The sequence below is a fragment of the Heteronotia binoei genome, chromosome 1 (genome assembly GCF_032191835.1).
Source record: "Heteronotia binoei isolate CCM8104 ecotype False Entrance Well chromosome 1, APGP_CSIRO_Hbin_v1, whole genome shotgun sequence".
NCBI lineage: Eukaryota > Metazoa > Chordata > Lepidosauria > Squamata > Gekkonidae > Heteronotia > Heteronotia binoei.
The window spans coordinates 58,285,956-58,306,681 of record NC_083223.1 but is presented as its reverse complement, the minus strand read 5'-3'; the positions used below and the strand labels follow the sequence as shown (position 1 = coordinate 58,306,681).

General features: G+C 38.4%; 1 protein-coding gene across 1 annotated transcript in view; it reads left to right on the top strand.

The window, feature by feature from the left end:
* The window catches only part of CSMD1 (CUB and Sushi multiple domains 1), a 1,753,937-nt gene that overhangs the window by 1,712,824 nt on the left and 20,387 nt on the right, over positions 1–20,726 (top strand). Inside the window, exons 61-65 of the mRNA XM_060234944.1 lie at positions 410–583; positions 7,770–7,843; positions 10,131–10,242; positions 11,354–11,533; positions 14,586–14,630. Of these exons, the coding sequence (XP_060090927.1) occupies positions 410–583; positions 7,770–7,843; positions 10,131–10,242; positions 11,354–11,533; positions 14,586–14,630 (585 nt within the window). The remainder of the gene's footprint in view (positions 1–409; positions 584–7,769; positions 7,844–10,130; positions 10,243–11,353; positions 11,534–14,585; positions 14,631–20,726) is intronic.

The following is a 20,726-nucleotide window of genomic DNA, read 5'->3' as shown; positions in this document are numbered from 1 at the left end:
GTGGGAGAGGAGAGTAAACATGACTTCCCCCCTCAGTCATTTTGCTGATCAGAATCAATTTCCCCATGTTATTATTTGCCCTCCAAGAAGAAAAAAAGACCACCCATAATTTTCCTTGGAGTGCTAATACCACTATGTGGGGAGGAGAACATCATTTTTGATCAGTGCAAGCCACTCTTCACTTCCCACATGGACCCAATCCAGCTCTCATTGAGACCAATGAGAATGTGCTAATTTAACATTAGTAAAACTTTAAAATTTGTTCTCTAAGCAGAACAAAAAAAAATTGTCCTCCAAGCAGAAAATTTGACAAAAATTCACTAAGCAGTGTAGTACTAGATAGTAACTACAAATCAAGGGTTTCTATACATGTACTCTGTATTAAGTATGTTTTCTTTTTCTATAACAGCTGTCTTTTGTGGAGAGCCTGGTATTCCGGCTGAGGGGCGATTTAATGGTAAAAGTTTTACCTACAGATCTGAAGTATCCTTTCTGTGCAGACCACCTTTTATACTGATAGGTTCATCAAAAAGAATTTGCCAAGCAGATGGCACTTGGAGCGGAATTCAGCCAACATGCATTGGTAATTGCTACAGTTATTTATTTCTATACCACTTTGCTCATATACAAAGATGTTTTCCCTATACTGATGGAATAAATAAAGAAGAAGAAGAATTGCAAGAATTGCAGATTTACACCCCACCCTTCTCCCTGAATCAGAGACTCAGAGCGGTTTACAATCTCCTATGTCTTCTCCCAGATAAGAGTCCGCACACTTAACCACTACACCAAACTGGCTCTCCATTTTGAAAGGCATGTTCAAAATGTGTATACTCTTATATATGAAAGTTACACAGATGCTTATTTGGAAGCTTGCAATCACTGTATCAGAAAGAAGCAGCATCTAGAGTAGAAGATTTATCTGGTTTTTATTCTGTCTCCTTCTCCTAGGAGGTCAGGGGAGTATAATTGATTTTTCACTCTACCCTTTAATCTTTACAATAACACCGTGAGATAGATTATGTTCAGAGAGGGTGACTGAACCAAGGTCACCCAGTGAGTTTCATGGCTGAGTGACGATCTGATCCTGAGTCTCCCTCATTATAGTTACAGTTCACTGCATGTGCTTAGTGGTAGAATACACGGGAACTTTTTATCAGATTGTGATGGGAATTTTGTTTCTCCTATATGCACACTGACTTTTTTCTGTTTGTGACTGTGGCATGTGGGTAGAAGCAGCTTCAACCCTCTTTCCTGAACTGCTCTTGCATTCTCAACCTACTCCTTGAAATTGCTATTGCATCCATTGTAAAAATTACATGTAACCACCAATGTTCCCTCTAAACTGTGGAGTCTTGTGAGCAAAAATTATACTTTGTGAGCTATTGGTATTAAAATTGTCAGCTACTGCATAAATTAGTTTGCTCTGGGGCCATTCTTCCTAAGCTAAGACAAAAATGTGTGAACTGGAGGCTAAAAAAATGTGAGCTAGCTCACACTAACTCAGTTTAGAGGGAACACTGGTAGAAGAAGAAGACATTGGATTTATATTCCGCCCTCCACTCAAGAGTCTCAGAGTGGCTCACAATCTCCTTTATCTCCCTTCCCCGCAACAGACACCCTGTGAGGTGGGTGGGGCTGAGAGGACTCTCACAGCAGCTGCCCTTTCAAGGACAACCTCTGCCAGAGCTATGGCTGACCCAAGGCCATTCCAGCAGGTGCAAGTGGAGGAGTGGGGAATCAAACCTGGTTCTCCCAGATAAGAGTCCACACACTTAACCACTACACCAAACTGACTCTCTCCACCTAAGTGGTATGATTTTTCAAGCTGAATCAATGGTGGCACTACTGAGCACTTTGAACACACAAAAGGAGCAGGGGTGGGAAGACTAAAGCTTCTTCTACTTCCCCCTTAACCATTTCTCCCTGAAACCCAGCAATCTCTTTCTTTTAATCTTTTTTAAGAAGTTAGAGTCAACTTAAAATGAATTTTATTTTGAAATTCCAAAATTAGAGGGGAAGGAGGGGAAATTATACAACTTTTTAAATTTCTTTCTGCAGATGCTCAGAGGTCAGCAGTGTCTTTCCAAATCTTCCTACCCTCCTACTAGAGCACCACTCTAGTAAGAGTTTAAGTTACAAAACGGAGCACAGAGGTGTAACAGAAAAATACCCAGAGAAATCTAAGAGGAGTTTTTCTTTTGAAAGAGAGAGAATAAAAGGAATCAATTGCTATATTTTAAAAAAGTGAATTTTGGGCAAAAATAAATGCTAATTTCTTATCAGGATAAGGTCTACGTTGATAAAGACTTGTTAAGCTTAGAAAATGATTTATAAGTCTACAGTTTACAAGGGCATGCATAAGCATTCTGAGATTCCTATTGCAACTTTCAACCACTTGCAGAATCATGTAGACATGATTCACATCCAGAAAGCGATCATTTGAATGCCCAAGTAATGTTAAGATTTTCTCCAAAGGGAATTTATGTTGTATGATGTGTGAAGCATTAAACAAAATTGTGCTGTCTTGTATGTGAAATTTTATACAAAAACAGTATTACACCTTTGTACTCTCATTGATCTCAATGGGTTTAAGAGGGTATAACTCTGCCGAGGACTGCACTGTAAAATACCATATGCTTCCTAAATAAGCAGAAGGAATTGCTCAGATTATGATTAATATTAAAAATGGTTTCAAAATACAGTCCAATAAGCTTTCTGACAAAAACTTTCTGCATAGGTTTGTCTCACTCTGAGTTGTGCCACATTTCAGTTTGACTAGAGAGGTCCTTCCTGCATCTCTGTGCATAGCTACTGTCACCAAGCTGAGTCTCAGTTCTCTGCAGTCACTCCATTTGAAGTCCTTTGAAAACAGTGGGCTTAGACGCGAGTAATTCTCCACAGGATTGCATTGAAAATGTGTCTCAACTCAAACCCTATTCCAGTACTTGGTTTATGCACAACTGATTTTAGCAGTTTCTTTTTTCTTGGTGATAATTTAATTCTACTTTCTTCAGGTCTTGCTATCGGTTCCCTCTTGACTTGTTGTTTGTGCTGTCCAGTCACCCAGCAGCCACTTTCTCCCAGAGCCTTGGATTTGCTTTCCATATTTCTATCTAGTATCTTTTTCTTTGTCCTAATACCCAGACTGTGTTTCCTCAAGCTCTCTCTCACACCCATGTCTTCGCACCTTGCCAGGGGAAAAGTCAGCCAGCTTTCACAGTAGGACAGAGCAGCCTCACTGCCTTTTCCATCTCAGAAATATTGCAGCCATAATGACAAGTAACTCTGCCTTGTATAGTTAGGTGACCTTGTCCTGAAGGGTAGACTTTGATTTTGATGCTGGCAGGGCTAGACTGATCCAATGCTCTCAGATTCAAACCATATCTTAGAAATGGAGTACTATCAATTTAAAGTTGTGATTAATCTTTTTCTGTTGTGATAGCTTCATACAGTTAAAGGAACCTTACTTTGGCACCTTTCATATCTTCTCCAAACTGTAGTACTTGTACAGGAACCATACAGTCTTCTTTAGCGGACATGTTAACTTCCTCTTAGGCACTACCCTCATTAGCACCTTACTAAGGTCTTCTTTTAAACATGATACTAGTGAGGTAAAGACTTTTACTCAGGAGTGGAATTCTAGCAGGAGCTCCTTTGCATATTAGGCCACACACCCCTGATGCAGCCAATTCTCCAAGAGCTTAGAAGGCTCTCCCCCCCCCCCCCCACTTACCAAGCACCAAGAATACAGACAATCACTGCCCCTGGTATGTTCTATCTATATGTTGTGGTTAATAGCCACTAGTGGACCTCTGTTCCATATGCTGTTCCCTTCTTGAAGCTATATGTACTTGTAGCCACCACCACTTTTTGCTGCAGTGAATTTCACACATTGATTACTCTTTGGGTGAAGAAGTACTTCCTTTTATCTGTTCGAAGTGTACTGCTCATTAATTTAATTGAGTGCCCATGAGTTCTGGTATTGTGAGAAAGGGAGAAAAGTATAGAGGAAGGGAAGTAAACATCAGTAAGGAGGCTAGACTAGATGAGTTCTGCCATGGACAAAATTCCAACATAATCTGCAATGCAGAATGGTACGGTCCAGGACCTACAACATATTTAAATCACAAAATCATGAGAAAGAGCAGAACATTTTATTTGATAAAACCAAGGAAAGATGAGGAACTAGACTGTGAACTGCGATCTCACAAATCAAGCTAAGTATTTTACAGTAACAATCTTTTGCAAGCACTACTTGTCCCAGAGATGGTTGTGTGTCTCCCCTGCCTTGCAAGTTATTCAGTTGATGCCATTACAAACCTGTCTCTTACCCTTTAAATCAAAGATTGTTTTCCGTTGGTGGGATACCGTTTCATTTTCCCATTAGCAGATGCACAGTCAAACTGCTGATGAAGTTGAAAGTCCCTTGATTGCTCAAGTGCATTTTTTTTTAAAAAAAGGATAATGTCATGTGTTAGCCTCCCATCTGTCTGGTTCTGAAGACTTTAAGATTTGCTTTGTAAATAGGACCATTATGTATTCCACTGGCACATTGATTAAACTGGTTGACTGGCACTGAAATTTGAAACCAGGCTTGAAATGAAATCGCATTCCCCACCTCTGTATTATAAAATAATTATCACTAAGTAGGAAAATGCCTATCATTTTGATAGGTAGCATATAAGGAAAGCTTGTGTGCTATGAAGACTCTTGCATGGCTTCTGCGCACAGAAATTCATCCTCCTGTAAGTCGTAGTATCCCATTTCATGTTGCAGTAAGCACTACCCAGAAGATTGTACTCAAGTTACTTTCTCCGTAGGAATGAATGGCAATAGTTCAAATATTAAATAAGTTAAGGGGTGCACCCAGAGCTCCATTTAGCTGAGGATCAAACTTCACATGTGCCCGTAATGATCCCAACCATTAAGATTCAAGCCAGCCATTATTTGAAAGACTGAAATGAGACTGAGATAAGTGTCAGTTCACTTCACTCCACACATGACATCACAAACCCAACTGCTACACATCATGTTGTAATGTTTTGCAGCAAACATCTAAAAATGGATTACATGAATATTCCTCTTAAATATTGATGTATCCTGATTGGGTCAGTGTTCCCAATCATATGTGTTCAGGTAGATAAAGACACATGCATGTGATTCGCATTATGGCTATTTGTTGTAGGTAAGTCTGGTAGACATGTGACATGCTGGTTTTGTTTGTTGTATAGAGTTTGTGTGTGTGTGAAGTGCTGTCAAATCACAACTGACTTCTGGTGACCCAGCAAGGGGCTTTCAAGGCAAGTGAGAAGCAGAGGTTGGATTTGCCATTGCCTTCCTCTGCAGAGTATTCCTTGGTGGTCTCCCTTCCAAGTATTGACCTTGCTTAGCTTCCAAGATATTATGAGTTTGGGCTATACCATGCTGCCTTCCCTCCCAATTGTATAAAGAGTAGAGCCATTATATTATAAAATTAAAGCCAAGGACTAGAAGGCTGGAACAACGTTATACTTTCTTCTCCACCATTCTTTATTTAAAGTATTGAGGTCTACAGTCATTTGCCAAAGACAAAAAGCTATTGAAAGTATACCCAAGACTTGGCTATGCATGGGGTAATGGTTGATTTCCCTTCCACCTTTGAGCAGTAAATCTTTCCTATCTTATCACTGACTAATTTTGAAGGTTCATTCAGTTTCAAATGTGGCTTATCATATAACACAGAAATTGCGGTCTGTGAAATAACAGCCGAGGGATCTGTGGGCTTTTGGTGGTACTGTTCCTTGGATCTCAGCCATTGCATTTTGCATTGAAGCTTTTGTATTAAATAACTTGGCCACATTCATAATTCAACTATTAACTGAAGTATTGTTTCATTATTTTATTGCATTCATGCAAGTATTAATACACACCCTGTCATGACTGGGCCCTCTCAATTTTATTGTTCATTTATGTGTAAATGTGAACTGAGCTGGATGGCACAGGCTAGCCCAGTCTTATCAGATCTTGGAAGCTAAGCAGGATTAGTTCTGGTAAATATTTGGATGGGAGACCCCCAAAGAAGTCTAAGATTGTTCTGCGGAGGCAGGCGATGGCAAACCACTTCTAGTCATATCTTGCCAGGGCTTTTTTTGAGCAGGAACACGCAGGAACGCAGTTCTGGCTGGCTTGGTGGCAGGGGGTGTGGTCTAATATGCAAATGAGTTCCTGCTGGGCCTTTTCTACAAAAAGCCCTATGTGAAACAATGGTGATGGCAGGGGGTGTGGCCTAAAATGCAAAATGAGCTCTTGCTGGACTTTTTCTCCAAAAAAAGCTCCATATCTTGCTTTGAAAATCTTATGGGAGTTGCCATTAGTCATCTGCAACTTGATGGTGCTTTTCATCATGATTTGCATCCATGCATGTTCAGGAAAATACCACTTTAAGAACAGCTATATGCTTGATTATTTCTAAGTGGAAAAGTATCCATCAGAATTTCAGAAGCCTTAGGTGACAATGTCTTATCTGGGAAAGCAGCTTGTGTGATCCTTCATATTTGCAGGGCTTTTATTCTGGGAGAATGTGGTGGAACAGAGTTTCAAAACCTCTAGAACAAAATTCTCAAAAATGTTTAAAAGTTTATGAGGGGCACCTGTGTGTTTCTCCTTCATCTTCCTCTTGAGAGTTCCAGCATCTCTTTTTCCAGGAAAAAGGCCCTGGACATTTGTATGCATTTTCATAAAAGTATGAAGCAGATTTTATTCCCCGTGTAATAAAAAGTGGGGTCTTAAACAGTCCTTAATTAACGGTTATTAAAATGTAAATAACTGACCTGTACAATGAGAAAGTGGGAGAGTTACTGTTTAGAGAAAACCCTATTGTAATTAAGGGCATATATAAATGATGCACTATCAAATCCTCCTTTCATTGAAATCTAGCATTTTTAAGAGCATTTATGGTATCTCCCCACATTAGTTATTGGAGGGCTGTTTTTCTTAGCTATAGTCTACATTATACTGCAGCATAATTATTATTATTGCTGATGTTATTTTGATTCTGCTGATTGGCTCATAAAGGTTCCTCAGTGGCTTGTGAGAAAGTTTATATATATTTTTTTTCAGAGCACTTCTCATGTATATAGATTCAGCAGATGGAAGGAGAATGGATCATGCATTCTATTCCTTCCCCATATTTCCCTGTCTTTCTGCATGTTAAGCCAGAGATCTGAACAGAACCAATGAGCTCATAGCAGTTCATGTAGACTCTTCGTACATGATCAGTAACTGTGCAAAAGGCAGGTCACTTGATCATATGTGGAGTGGGTTGTGTTTGATCCACTTTCTGTAAAGAGTTCCTTAATACATGGGTTGGAACCAATCATTCTGCAAACTTATTCCATTTATGGCACCACTGGATTCTACTTTTTTATTTTCTACAAAACATCAGAGTGCACATGCATATTATGTTTCCTCAGACTTTATTTATTTAAAACATCGCTACGTAGTCTTTCTACCCAAATACGGTAGCTACGTAGTCTTTCTACCCAAATTTCAACACTAAAACATAATTTGAAATAAAATATATTAAATAAACAATTCAATAAAAACATATGAACACACATAACAACACAATAAGGAAGGAAGCCAATAACAGTTATGGGTTGGTGGTGATATTTTGCTGGCAGAAGATAGAAGCCTTGACCATGTTAGAAACGAATCTTTTATTGTATTCCATTTTTTTTCTCCTCTATTTTCTAATGTCAGTGTTCATCTTCTATCATTAATTGCAGATCCTTCTCATAACAGTTGCCCAGATCCTGGTACACCACACTATGGAATACAAAATAGTTCTAGAGGCTATGAGGTAATTATTTTCTTTCAAAATATGAGACCAGGATGGTTGAAAATGGTTGTTTTGGTTTTCTAAATACCCATGATTTCTTTTATATTATAGTCCCTAACCATTTTGGAATGTATTCTCTGATCAGTGTTTAAGAAGCATTTTCTATTAATTTCATTGGAGAGTTAAGTTTTTTTAGCTAAAGGGGGGGATGCTCCATCTGCATGGTGGCCATAAGAATGGCAAGAGCATGGTCCAGAATGGTTACTGTCTAATTAACGTTTGTGAACTATGTTTGAGGTCCCAACAGATAATTCATCAAGTGACTTCATTTAACTGGTGAATTATGATCAATTTCAAGCATTAGCTTGAGGGTCTGTCTTGAGATCAATTGAGAAATTGTTGCAGAAATACATAAATACCACAGTTGAGTTATCCTTCTGCAAAGTTATGAATGTATGAAGTTAAATTCCACTACAATAAAACTGAAAAGGTTATAAAGTAATTAAGAAGTCAGAGATTCAATGTGACTAGTCTGAAGTTTTGACTGCCATCACAGCTTCTTTCTGCCTTTCTCTGCTGTTCATCATCATAATAGCTAATCATTTCCTAGATTTTAAAGATACAGTAATTACCCTCTTCCTCCCCAGCTGGTAGAAACAGAAAACACTAGTAGACTACCGCTGTGCAATGGTCCAATGTGTTTTCTTGTTAGAGCAACTGAATCTTGAAATTATAAAAAATAGAAAGTGACATTTTTGAAACTCTGTTGTGCAGTTACAGTGGGGTTCTGCCTATGTGGTAGCCATGAAGTTCATTGGGTTTACTCTTGTCCAGGTTGTTCTCCTTCAACCTCCTTTACCTCATACAGTTGTTGTGAGGACAAAATATAGGAGGTAAGATCAATGTACACCCCTCTGAATTCCTTAGAGAAAGGGAGGGGTGAAATTATATATAGACTGTAGAAGAAACAGTGTTGGTTTCAGGTTGTCCTCTTGGGAAAGTCTGTAAGTCTCCCCCTTTAATTAGTTAAAGCCATAACAGAAAAGAAAAAGAAGCCAATGATGTACACTGGCCATTGAAACTGACAGGTGGAAGTTCCATTTAGAAACAAAACCACAAAAAGGTTATTGATGATGATGGACCTTCTACAAGACTACATTTGCAGTTTCACTTGTATATCGCATGGTTGACTGAGGCTTGGTTCCAAAAACGAAGAATTGCAGATTTATACCCCACCCTTCTTTCTGAATCAGAGACTCAGAGCAGCTTACAATCTCCTATATCTTCTCCCCCGACAACAGACACCCTGTGAGGTAGGTGGGGCTGAGAGGGCTCTTACAGCAGCTGCCCTTTCAAGAACAACTCTTGCAAGAGCTATGGCTGACCCAAGGCCATTCCAGCAGGTGCAAGTGGAGGAGTGGGGAATCGAACCCGGTTCTCCTAGATAAGAGTCCACGCACTTAACCACTACACCAAACTGGCTTTCCCTTATTTTAGCTTGTTCAGAACCCTTGTGCATTTTGGACAGAGGTTACTGCTGCAGGTTATGTTATTCTGCGTAGGCTAGGCCAAAGTCGTGCAAAACCAATATATTTTCATTGCACTAAAAAGTGCCTAGCACTAGAGAAATGTGGTCTGTAGTAGAGGATTGTCTCCACAACAGACTAAGGGAGCACAAGCAAAAACATGGCTTTGGATCCAAGCCTAAATTCTTGTACTTATATGCAGTATGGTACCTGTATTTTTCCCAGTGGTTCTTCAACGCATTTCGGATTGAGAATATAACCTTCATACCATGCTCCTGATTTTTATTGGATTGCTACACACCTGACTTTTTTCAGAGAAAACTCCTGCCATGGAAATCCCGGCATCATATGTATTTGAGCGTGGACAGACAAAAGGAAGATTGTATGTGTTAAGCATATACAGTACTGCTTCTCTGTACAGATTGGTTTTGAAAAATCATTTTTGGAGGGGCTATGGCTCAGTAGTAGAACATTTGCTTGGCAGGCAGAAGGTCCTAGTTTCAATCCCTGGCGTATCCAGCTAAAGGGGTCAGAGAGCAGGTGATGTGAAAGACCTCTGCTTGAGTCCATGGAGAGCTGCCACTAAACTGAGTAGACCTTGATGCACCAGTGTTCTGCTTTGGGATAAGCCAGCTCCATGTGTCCAATATGCTGGAATTTACCTCATTGAATTAGAAGAACATTTCCAAAAAAAGATAATTCATGCAACAACTGAGAAAATCATATGCTAGACTCTCTTCCTTTCAGTATCCCCACCTTCTTTGTTTGCTTTTACTTTTTAGGTTGGCAGCAGTGTCTTTTTCAGATGCAGGAAGGGTTACCATGTCCAGGGCTCTACGACACGTAGTTGTCTTGCAAATTTAACCTGGAGTGGCATACAACCTGAATGTGTTCGTAAGTTGTTGTTTTTTTTAAACACTCAATATCTCTGTAACTTACTTTTTAAGAAAAGAGTATAATATATTGCTTTCCTGGTGTCATGGAATCTCTGTTTAAAAACATGAGTTGCTCTGGAGATCCCACCAGCTGTTGAGAATGCTGACTCAGAGTTGACTGATTTCAACATCTCTAACACTTATGTGATAGATCTTAATTATGGGACTGTACCACTTGGAGATTTTACAAGGGGACATGGACTACTTATTTAAAGCACTTCCATATTACAAACTGCATCCAAATTCCCTGTGTTCTTAACAGCACAGTGCTCCTGCAATCTTGCTCCATGCCAGTGGATTCAGTACTGATGAGAATATGGCTTTTAGTGGCCTTAGGAATGGGCATTCTCCAACCTCATTCCATTCCTTATAGAAATGAGTGTACTGCAGGCTGTGAGTGAAATGTTGGAAGATTAATGTATTTGGATTTCTGGTTCAGGGACAGTGGTGAGTCCCTTCAATAAAGTACACTGATGTGAAACAAGAGTGACCTTAGGTTCTTATCTTATTTCACATTTTAACTTTGAGATGTCATAAGTGAACAGAGCAGGGCAGAAAGAAAGATACAAGTATAGTTAAAGCAGCTTTTATAAGCAATGTAGCATAATAAAAACCTTTCTATGGAACCTTTATTTTGTAGAGGTTTATAATGAATTTATTTAGCAGAGAAATCACTCCATAATTTTCAAGGTTCTTTGAGTCACTGAAACTGAAGTGATGCTTGGAGCAATGACAGGTCAGTAATTCACAGTACTGATCACTGCCTAATTTGCAATGGCCTGTACTTTGGCTATCCTTGTCTTTTTCTTAGTTACTTTCCTCATAATAGATTCTTGCTGTGCACAGTATGGGAAAAGAAGGTTATCTGTATACCTTCACTCCCAAATTTTCCACAGTCATTTCTTACGCTGTATCTTTGTCAGCAATATAGACATCAACTCTTAGAACCTATAAGCTGTCTTCATTTAGCACAGCATAATTTTAATTCTCAGTTTCAGGATTTATAATTTCTACTCCTAATCAATGCTGTTTCTGTCCTTTTTATTTTTAAACCAAAACAACCATTTCAGCTCATGCTTGCAGACAGCCAGAGACACCAGCAAATGTGGATGTGAAGGCAATAGATCTTCCTACCTTAGGCTACACCTTGGTATATACCTGTCAGCCAGGATTTTTTCTTGCTGGTGGATCAGAACATCGGACATGTAAGCCAGATATGAAATGGACAGGAAAGTCACCTGTTTGTAAAAGTAAGTATCTGACTTTGAAAATAAATACTTCAATTTGCTTTCAATTGAAAGTGAACCTCATCCCACTCATTTTAAGGAATATGGAGAGCAATAGTAAGCTGGTCTCCTCAGAAGAAAGTCCCATTTTATTCAGTAGGGCTTTGTTTCAGGAAAGTGTTATTATGATTGCTCTTATAATGTGTAAATCCTGGGTATTAATCTTTTATCCTTTGTCTGAGTATAATGACTGGAGGAACAACATCAACCAGACTGAAGAGAGATTCAGGTTGGTAGTCATGTTGGTCTGAAGCAATAGATAAACGTTTGAATCCAGTGGCACCTTCTTTAAATAGTATGATGCAAATCACACATATAGCTGTTCAGCTGAGCTGCCTGCCTAGCAGAAACTCTAGCAAGCAGTATCAAGAGTTGTTGAGAATATAGCCCAGCCTTGGAAACACTGGCCTCAGGAGTGCCTCTCCAGTCTCACTTCCACTGCAAACATTGGCAGTGTTGAAAGTGAAACTATCCCTCTCAGGTTTCTCTTGAGAAAAGGTGTCAAAAAAGGATGGGGGGTGGGAAACACCAGACAGAGAGTAATTAGGTAATGTAATAAAACAAAGACAAAAGGTAGAAAGCCCATAGATTCTGCTGTTAGAGATGCACTGACAGGTGACATCAACCTTTTCTACCTTCCTTTGGAACTGAAGGCCACATGAACAACCATACTTCTACCATAGGGCTGTCTCACAATGTCTCCAGGAGCCTAGTCGTGACACCACAGAAAGGGAGTATTATTGTCCCATCATGGGGACTTCAAGCATGATATTGTTGCATGATATCAATGATTTGTACCACATGTGTAGTGCAACCACAAATGATTGCTATAGTGAAATATCCAATGATGTGCAGATGCAACCCCAGTTATAGTTTCCTTTCAGATTTGTTATTATATGGCTTGATTTTCTGTATTACTGGGTAAATTAAGCAGATCCCTTATAAAGAACAAGTAAAACAATATGTGGAATTGATAGAAATTTGTTCTTGTAGTTGTGCATTGCTTATTTCAGTTTGTATCAGTCTTACAGTGTTTCGCATGTGTTTCTAAGTGTTAATGAAAACTACATATAATATTATAAAAGCAAATTTTTCTGCATAGCTTGTTGGGCTTATGAAGAATCACTGAGCAAACTAAATACCTGTTTTCTTGTTTTTATGTATATGAAAAATAATGTTTTCCTATGAACAAGTCTGTTTTTTTAAAATAATTAATTGATTTAGTGCCATTATTTTGTTGTTTTTTTAAAGTTTCCCAGGGCAAAAAAAAAAAGTTCCCTCAGGAATTCACTAGATCTAAATTTTTGAGGACAATCTCTGCCCATTTACTGCACCTAGATTTAGGGCCTGAAATGGAAAACAGCATAATGTTCAAGGCAGTATTTGATACATAGTTTGTCAAACGTCCTCATTAAATGTCAAAATAGAAACTCATTTGCTGAACTTGATGTAATAGTTTGAAGTACATTTTAGGATGCATCCTTTGAACTAAACAAAGAACATCTAGATGCTGCTGCCTAATGATTAAGACTACAGTAAATAAAAGATGTAGTAATTTTATACTGTTCCAATTTTGATAAAATGCAAGGAGCAGCCAGAATTGTTACATGGATATACATGACTGAATCAGAATAATGTTTGTACTTGGGCAAGTTGGTGACAGTTTTTTTAGTGGATCCATGCTATTTTTCCAGGCTTCATTACCTGTACTAACTATGCCATCATCTTCACTTGCACAAACCAGGCCCCCTTTTCCTGCCCCACTAATTCCATACCTGAATTGTGCTGCACTACAGAGCACCATCATTTCCCTGTCATTTTTAACTTTTCCATAAATGGAAACATGACCTTATATTCTGCATATTCTGCTGTCATGGAATAAGTCATCAACTCAGCTTTAGAGAATCTTAGTAGAACCCAAATGCAAGAAGTATTCTTCATGCAAGGGTGCTATTAAATATTTTAAATATAACAGAGACCAGTGTTTGTTTGTTTTAGCACAGTCAGATCCTGAAAGTAAGACTTATGCAGGGCTGAAGTTATTTAAGCTTTCCACCACACCATATTATAGGGAAATATAATAATAATGAGGCCAAAAAATAACCTTGGCCTCATTTAGACCATTAAATCCATATAATGGTTATAATCAAAAATATAATAAATATAAGGTGAAGTAGTTCAGGGTAATACATTGTGGAATAAGGCACAGTTTGTGTACATGTGATCATAGTGGCATAAGCAGTAGGCATTTTTGGCATTTCTGGTCAAGAGCAGGATGAGAGATCAATCATTAGGGTTACCAACCTGCTTGTTGACTTACTAGGGAAGGGGCTTGCTAACAGTGAAATTCAGATGTCCTCCCATTTTTCCTCTACCCAATGGCCCAGCAGGGGACAAGGACTGCCACCAGGAGACCATAGACCTAGCTTGGACCTGTCCCAAATTGTCACACTGCTCCCTCCCCCTTAGCAGCAAACTCATCCCAAGACTGCAGTGCCCACCAGTGGCACTCTATCACTCTTCCCAGACCAAATTATAGCATATGCTGAAAAGCCGGTCTCCGTTTGCATGTATTATGAAGTCTTGTCATTGTCCTGGTTGTTTCTGGTTTATGCCATTAGCTCAGAGTAATTTAACAGCAGGTTTCTAGGGTATATATAACATAATTATGGACACATAAGTACAATATCTTCCTCACCAGTATAAGGCTCTCTGTTACAGCACTGTGGCTGATATAAAACCAATCATTTTTTAGAAATGAGAACAGTAATTATTTCTGCAAGCTCGTTTCAATACAAATGTTGGGCTCCCAAGAGATTACTCTCTTTTTTTGCTGATGAGTGTGTAGAATTATATTTGCTTGAATATGTAATATATTATAGATTTTAGTTATTCCTGCTATAAATGGTAGGCGTATTGGAGAACACACAATTGCTGCAATCAAGCATTATGTATCAACATTCTATATAGAAAACAGTATGTTCATAAAAATGATAATTTGTCTTTTTACTTGTAGGTAAAGGAATGAGAGAAGTTAATGAAACAATAACTAAAACTCCAGGTTTGTATACGAGATCAGTTTTAGAACTAAATACATTAAATTTCTCTGCAGCCCAGTATTTTTCAAACAGTAAAATTCTTTCTAAGTTTTAACTGAGTTCATTATCGATGACAAAATAACAAACCACTGACATATAAAACCATATCTGAAATAAACCATAGTTAGCAATTAAAAATAAACAAAAGTAAAAATAATTCAGACTTTTGAGGCATTATCTCAGAACCTCTCCATGGACTAGTTCTCACTGAGGTGGTACTAGGAAGTACCTCTTCAGATTATAGATGGAGTCCACATACATAAATAATCCTCCATACAAAAATTCCACCACCCCCCATGGAAAACTGTAAACCCTAACCTATTCTTAGACATTTGGGTCTTAATCTATAGTAAGCTGGAAATATAGACTGTACTTAAGCATCCATTTTAACCATACTGAGATGGGATCAGGCCTCTGATTCAGTGGAAGCTCACAGGAGCACAGCTCCTGAACCTTTCTGAGAGTTCCACCTTCTCCTTCGGAGAGTTCCAACTCCTTGTCCATTGAATAGTATGTGCAGCTGGATAACAATCCCTGGATGAGCTCCACCACCTATTTTTCTACAAAATGACACCTGGATGGGATACAGGCAAACCTGGTTTTTATGGGTTCACCTGTGTTTGCTTCACTCCTCCCTCCTTCCCCTCTCCCTTCTGACTTGGAAAATTCCAAGCTAGAAATGAACTCTTCTTCCCTACAAGAAATCAATGTGTGTTAGTAGTTAAAGTGCCTTCTTAAACAGAGCTACACTCATGGACTTCAATTGACTTAGAAGGGTATAGCTCTGTTCAGGGTTGCACTGTTTTCTAAGCTGGTTTAGAATCCCAGTCTAGGGAAGGGGTGAAAGTTAACCTTTGTGCCTGTTACTGAATATTGGGTAACCACATTACATTTCTCACTAGGATTCCTCACATGGGAAAGAAGGAGGGGAAGAACAGACATAAGCACACACACCTGGGTGTAATATTCTTTTAAAAGTGATTGCTAAATGAAGCCATACTTAGAGACTAACTGCAGTCCTAAGCAAATTGACATCCTTCTAAGTCTGTGGAAGTCACAGATAGACTTAAAAGAGTGTAATTCTGCTTAGAATTGAACTATAAGGGTTCTAACAAAGCTTTTTTTCTTTGACAAACCAAGTTTCCATGTGTGACAGGAACTTGTTATATGAAGGAGCATTCAATCATGTGAACCCTTACTTTTGAAATGGAACAGCATAGACCAAGTTTTACCACCTCAGTGTGAACTAAAATTAATTATACTTATTACAAATAAAATAATGGATTAAATGTCTTTATATTGGAACATGTACTATAATAGAGAGCCTTATAATGAAAGTAGAATTTAATTATACTGAGCTTTTAGTTAAAATCTGTTTTCTGTAATCTTATGAAAGTTCATTAGCAAGTTAAACATGTATTTTAAATCCTTCTCTATGCCATATATTTAGAAATAAAACTCTTAATTTCACCTACATTTATTTGAAGTCATATAATTTTACATGATCAAGTTTTAAGTTCATTACAGTTGCTTCATATGACAACTTCTGAGACCAAAGTTAATAGGTAAAAAACCATTTTCAAAGATCCTTGATGCAATCAGATATGTTACTTAGGATATCTCATTGCAGGCGATTGGACTTAACACAGGCAACAGCTGTAAAACCCCTAAAAGAATCCATGTGACACTGGTTCATCAGCTTCATACATTATATTTGAGACATACACCTTTAGTGTCCAATTTCAGTATGAGAAACATTTGCATTCAAGTATCATACAAGTGCATGCTTCAGAACTGCAGTACCCTGTTAACTCTATATTTGATTACAGTGGTAAACGAAGTTACGTTTTTGCATAGTGTGTAAAATGGAATAGATAGTTGTTATTGCCATCATTGACATGAATTCAAAGATGCCCTTTAGCACAATCAGAGGTCTCTTCCATTCAGCAAAGAGCTGGTTTACTCTTCAGTTTAGAAGGTTGAACAAGAAGGAAACAAAATCCACAGATATTTTGCTTATGTAACAGCATGACTGAAACTTAGCCTGATGCTTGGATGGAAAACAGGAGAAGGCATGGATTTACATAGGTGCTGTATGCCATACCTATACAGATAATCCTGAGGGCTTTAATATCACATTCTGAGTGGGGATGTGCATGGAAATGCAGGGCTCCTAACAAAACTAAACAATTCCTTCTGGTGATCAGGCTGCCAGAGAATGATAATTTGAACTGGGGTATCCAGTTTATAGATCCAGCCAGAACTAATGCTGCAGTAATGTGGTGATTGAAGGATAAAAAACCCTTCCTTCCACCACACTGTGTAAATTGTTTTTTCCCACCACATCATATTTCACTGCATGAAAGCTTCCAGTCTGTTTCTGTAAAAGGCAAGAATCAAGCAAGCTGGGCTTCCATGCAACCATTTCATCCCAGTTCACACTGCAGACACTGACTATGTTGAATCTGTATTCATTTTTTAAAATTTCTGCTTGAGCAAATCCTTTGTACAAGGTTATTTATTTGTACAATCCTTGTATATATCATATATTCTCATATATTGATTGATTTGATTCATTTTAGACAGCCTCACAATACTACAGTTCTCAAAGCACTGTGCAAAAAGAAAATTAAATATAACCACAACAGAACCAGTGATAAATAATATTAAAACAATGATACTGCAGTAATAAAAAAATGTAAACTTCAAAATAAAAGCAGATGAAAATGGATATAAACAACTCCGAGATTAAATTTAACATCAATAAAAAACCAATACGAAACCCATAAAGAACATTAAAACCATAAATCAAACACTGTGTTTTAAAATTCAGGAGCAGTCATAAATACTGAAAAACTAAAGATTAAAAGTTTGAAAGAACAGTGTTTTTGTCTGTCACCTGAAAACACACAATGAAAGAGTAAAGCGGTAAAGAAGGAATTCCACAATCAAGGTGCCACTATAGAAAAGGATCTGTCCTTTATGACCTCAGTAAGAGGAGACACACTCAACCATGCTTTGGACTACTATTTTAATATTCAATTTAGTTCATATAGGAGAAGACAGTAGTTAAGATATTTGGTTCCCAGAAAGTTCAGAGATTTAAGGTAAGAATCAGAGCTTGGAAACTAATTGGAAGCTAGTACAGATCCACAAAAAGGGTGGGAAACAGCCGACCAAGAAACATAGAGTAAACCCAAAGATTGAGAAAACCTTCTGGTTTAGTGATCCTTCAAGACTGGAAAAGATGTATTCTCATTACCAGCCTTGGTATGCAAATTTTCAAAGAATCAGGTGGACTAATTCAGGTCTGCAGAACCTGATTTTTAAAAACTCCAGGTTTAGAAACTGCTCTTTCAGAGGGATTGCATCCCCATCCAGAAGAAGCTGTCCTCTTTTCCCATCAACCAACAGCCTTTCAGTCTTGACTAGTTTAGACTTGAGGTTATCCAGCTCATCACCATCTCCATAAACCTGTTTTGAAATCTCCATCTGATCTTACTGAAAAGGAGAAATAAAGCAGATTGTCATTACCATAACAATAACAATACCATAACAATGACCCATCACTAAATATCTCTGGAAATCTCAGTAGTTTAATGCAGATGTTAACTAGCATCAGGGCAGAGTAGAACCCCATAGTGCTGAGCTCTCAGCACCATCTTTTGGTACCGGTTGGCCATCTAGGACCAGAACCATTCATGGTGGCTCCCTGATAAACCTTCCCATCCAGCCAATCCAGAAAAAAATCATGGTAGATGGCACTGAAACATTAATACATGTTGATCAAAGAAAACACAATAACTCAATATTTAACTCAGTATAACTAAGGAGCAATTGTGTTTTTTTTCCTTCAGTTTGTGTCACAGTGAAAATCTTTTTCAATATGTGTTCTGTGTTGAATGTGCAGCATTTCTTTGTACTTTAAAAAAAAAAATCCAATGCGAGGTATGCTTCCTGAGACAAAGTCTTCTGAGATCATATTTGAGCTGATTTGAGATACAAACACAATACACTGTCTTCATACTGATTAGCTGATAGTCACACTTTCCTGAAGGTTTTGCTTTTGCTTTTGCTTTTTTCACGCTGTAAAAAAAATGCAAAATCAACAGATATGCAACATCTGCCAGCTCATGTATTCTCTTTGCTTTTTTAGAATGCCATTCTGCATTCTCAGATACATTTTGGCAAACCTGTTGACTCAGTGGGATTTAAGTGTGCATATTTCTGCAGTGCCACAATTTAACTCAAAACCTGTAGTATTGGATATACCCATTAAGAATGGAAACAAATATAATTGATCCAACACATGATAGGTTACACCTGCATTGAGAATATTTCACAACATCGTCTGATCTGTCTCAAAAAACAGGCCTGTGTTGTTTTTTCCTGTTGAGGTTAGTAGATGACCAGGAAAGGGAACAATTTCTGTCTGGCATGGGAGAAAGAGTTAGTCTTAAATGCTGTAGCCCCCATGCACTCTCTCCCATGTCTACTTTTCAAGAAAATAAAATTACAAGCCTATTGTGTTATTTTAAGGGTAGAACTATGTGTAAATTTTATCATTTTATTGTCATTTAACGGGGGGGACAGTGTTGAGAGGGATACTGAAATGTAGCCACCTGATTGATTTTGCACTCAGCTTACCCCACTGTCACGTTCCTCTTCTCTGCGCAGTGTCCTTCGGATTTCCCACTATCTGCTCCGGAGCTGCAGGAATTTTTGCGATTTTCGAACAGCAAATGGAAACCGCTAAAAACTAGTTTCCATTTACCCCGCAAAAACCACAATATTTCCTGCCGCTCCGGAGCAGATAGTGGGAAATCCAAAGGATGCTGCGCGGAGAAGAGAAATGTGACAGCGGGGTAAGCTGAGTGCAAAATCGGTCACTGATGTTGAAGTGAGAGATAAGCACAAGAAAAGAATGGTTTAAAACCATTTATTCCTATGAATAAAGATGAAATGAAAATCACCACTACTGCTTCTCCCCCCTCACTCCCCCAAAGAAGGGTTTCTTACACACATGCTTTAATGTTTCTTTCTTGGTGTTTAAGTGACTCAGTTTTATGGTGGGAGGAAGTATACTATTTCCCCCACTTTGCAGCAGTTCCTAGGGTTCAAGGGAATACAAGCAAAATGTTTGCCTTTATGCTTAGCAAATAGTGCTGGGGAACAGAACACTCCAAAAGGTAGTGAAGGTAATGTCATTGGTGTCAGCATTTTCAGAAGATGCCCCTTATCAGTTGTTTCGAAACTCTGTAACCTGTAATTCTCTTGATTAGAAATAGCCCTATCATTTGCATTATCTCTTGATTCACTCTCTCTCTCTTTGATCTCTGTGAACTGTCAACCCAATGCCCAGGATCCAGAATGTTTTTATTTCTCTATTCAAGTATAGTGTGCATTAGTGTATATTATCACAAATGTCCTTTTAATGTAGTTTTTGATTAGGTGATATCTGAGTTCACATCCCCAGAAGGAATAGCAGGTCCCCTGTGCACTACATTTTCCAGGATACCTCGCACCTGGCATATGTCTTTTGCATATTCTTCCAATCATCAAGGAGGGAGAGAGGGAAGCAACACTGGCTCAAGGGCCTCATTATTTGAGACATGTAATAAAAAAAAAAACTGGCAGCAGGACAAACAGGTCTCTTGTGGGCCTTTTTTTTGCTTGCATGGGATGGTGTGCTCCACCGTGGGAATGGAGCAAAGTAGGAGTCAAGTGCACCTTTAAGTGGGATTGGAACAAAGTGGGAGTCAAGTGCACCTTTAAGTGGGATTGGAGCAAAGTAGAAGTGCACCTTTAAGTGGGATTGGAACAAAGTGGGAGTCAAGTGTATCTTTAAGACCAACAAAATTTTATTCAGAACATAAGTTTTCTTGTGCTCCAAGCACACTTCATTTATTTATTCGGGATTTATATCCCGCCCTTCCCACAAGTGGCTCATCAGACTAAGAATCAGATACAGTGGGCAGAGCTACATATAGCTGGTAGGCAGTTGTTTAGAATGCAAAATAGCATGAATTTAAGATCCAATGACAGAATAGTAATATGAA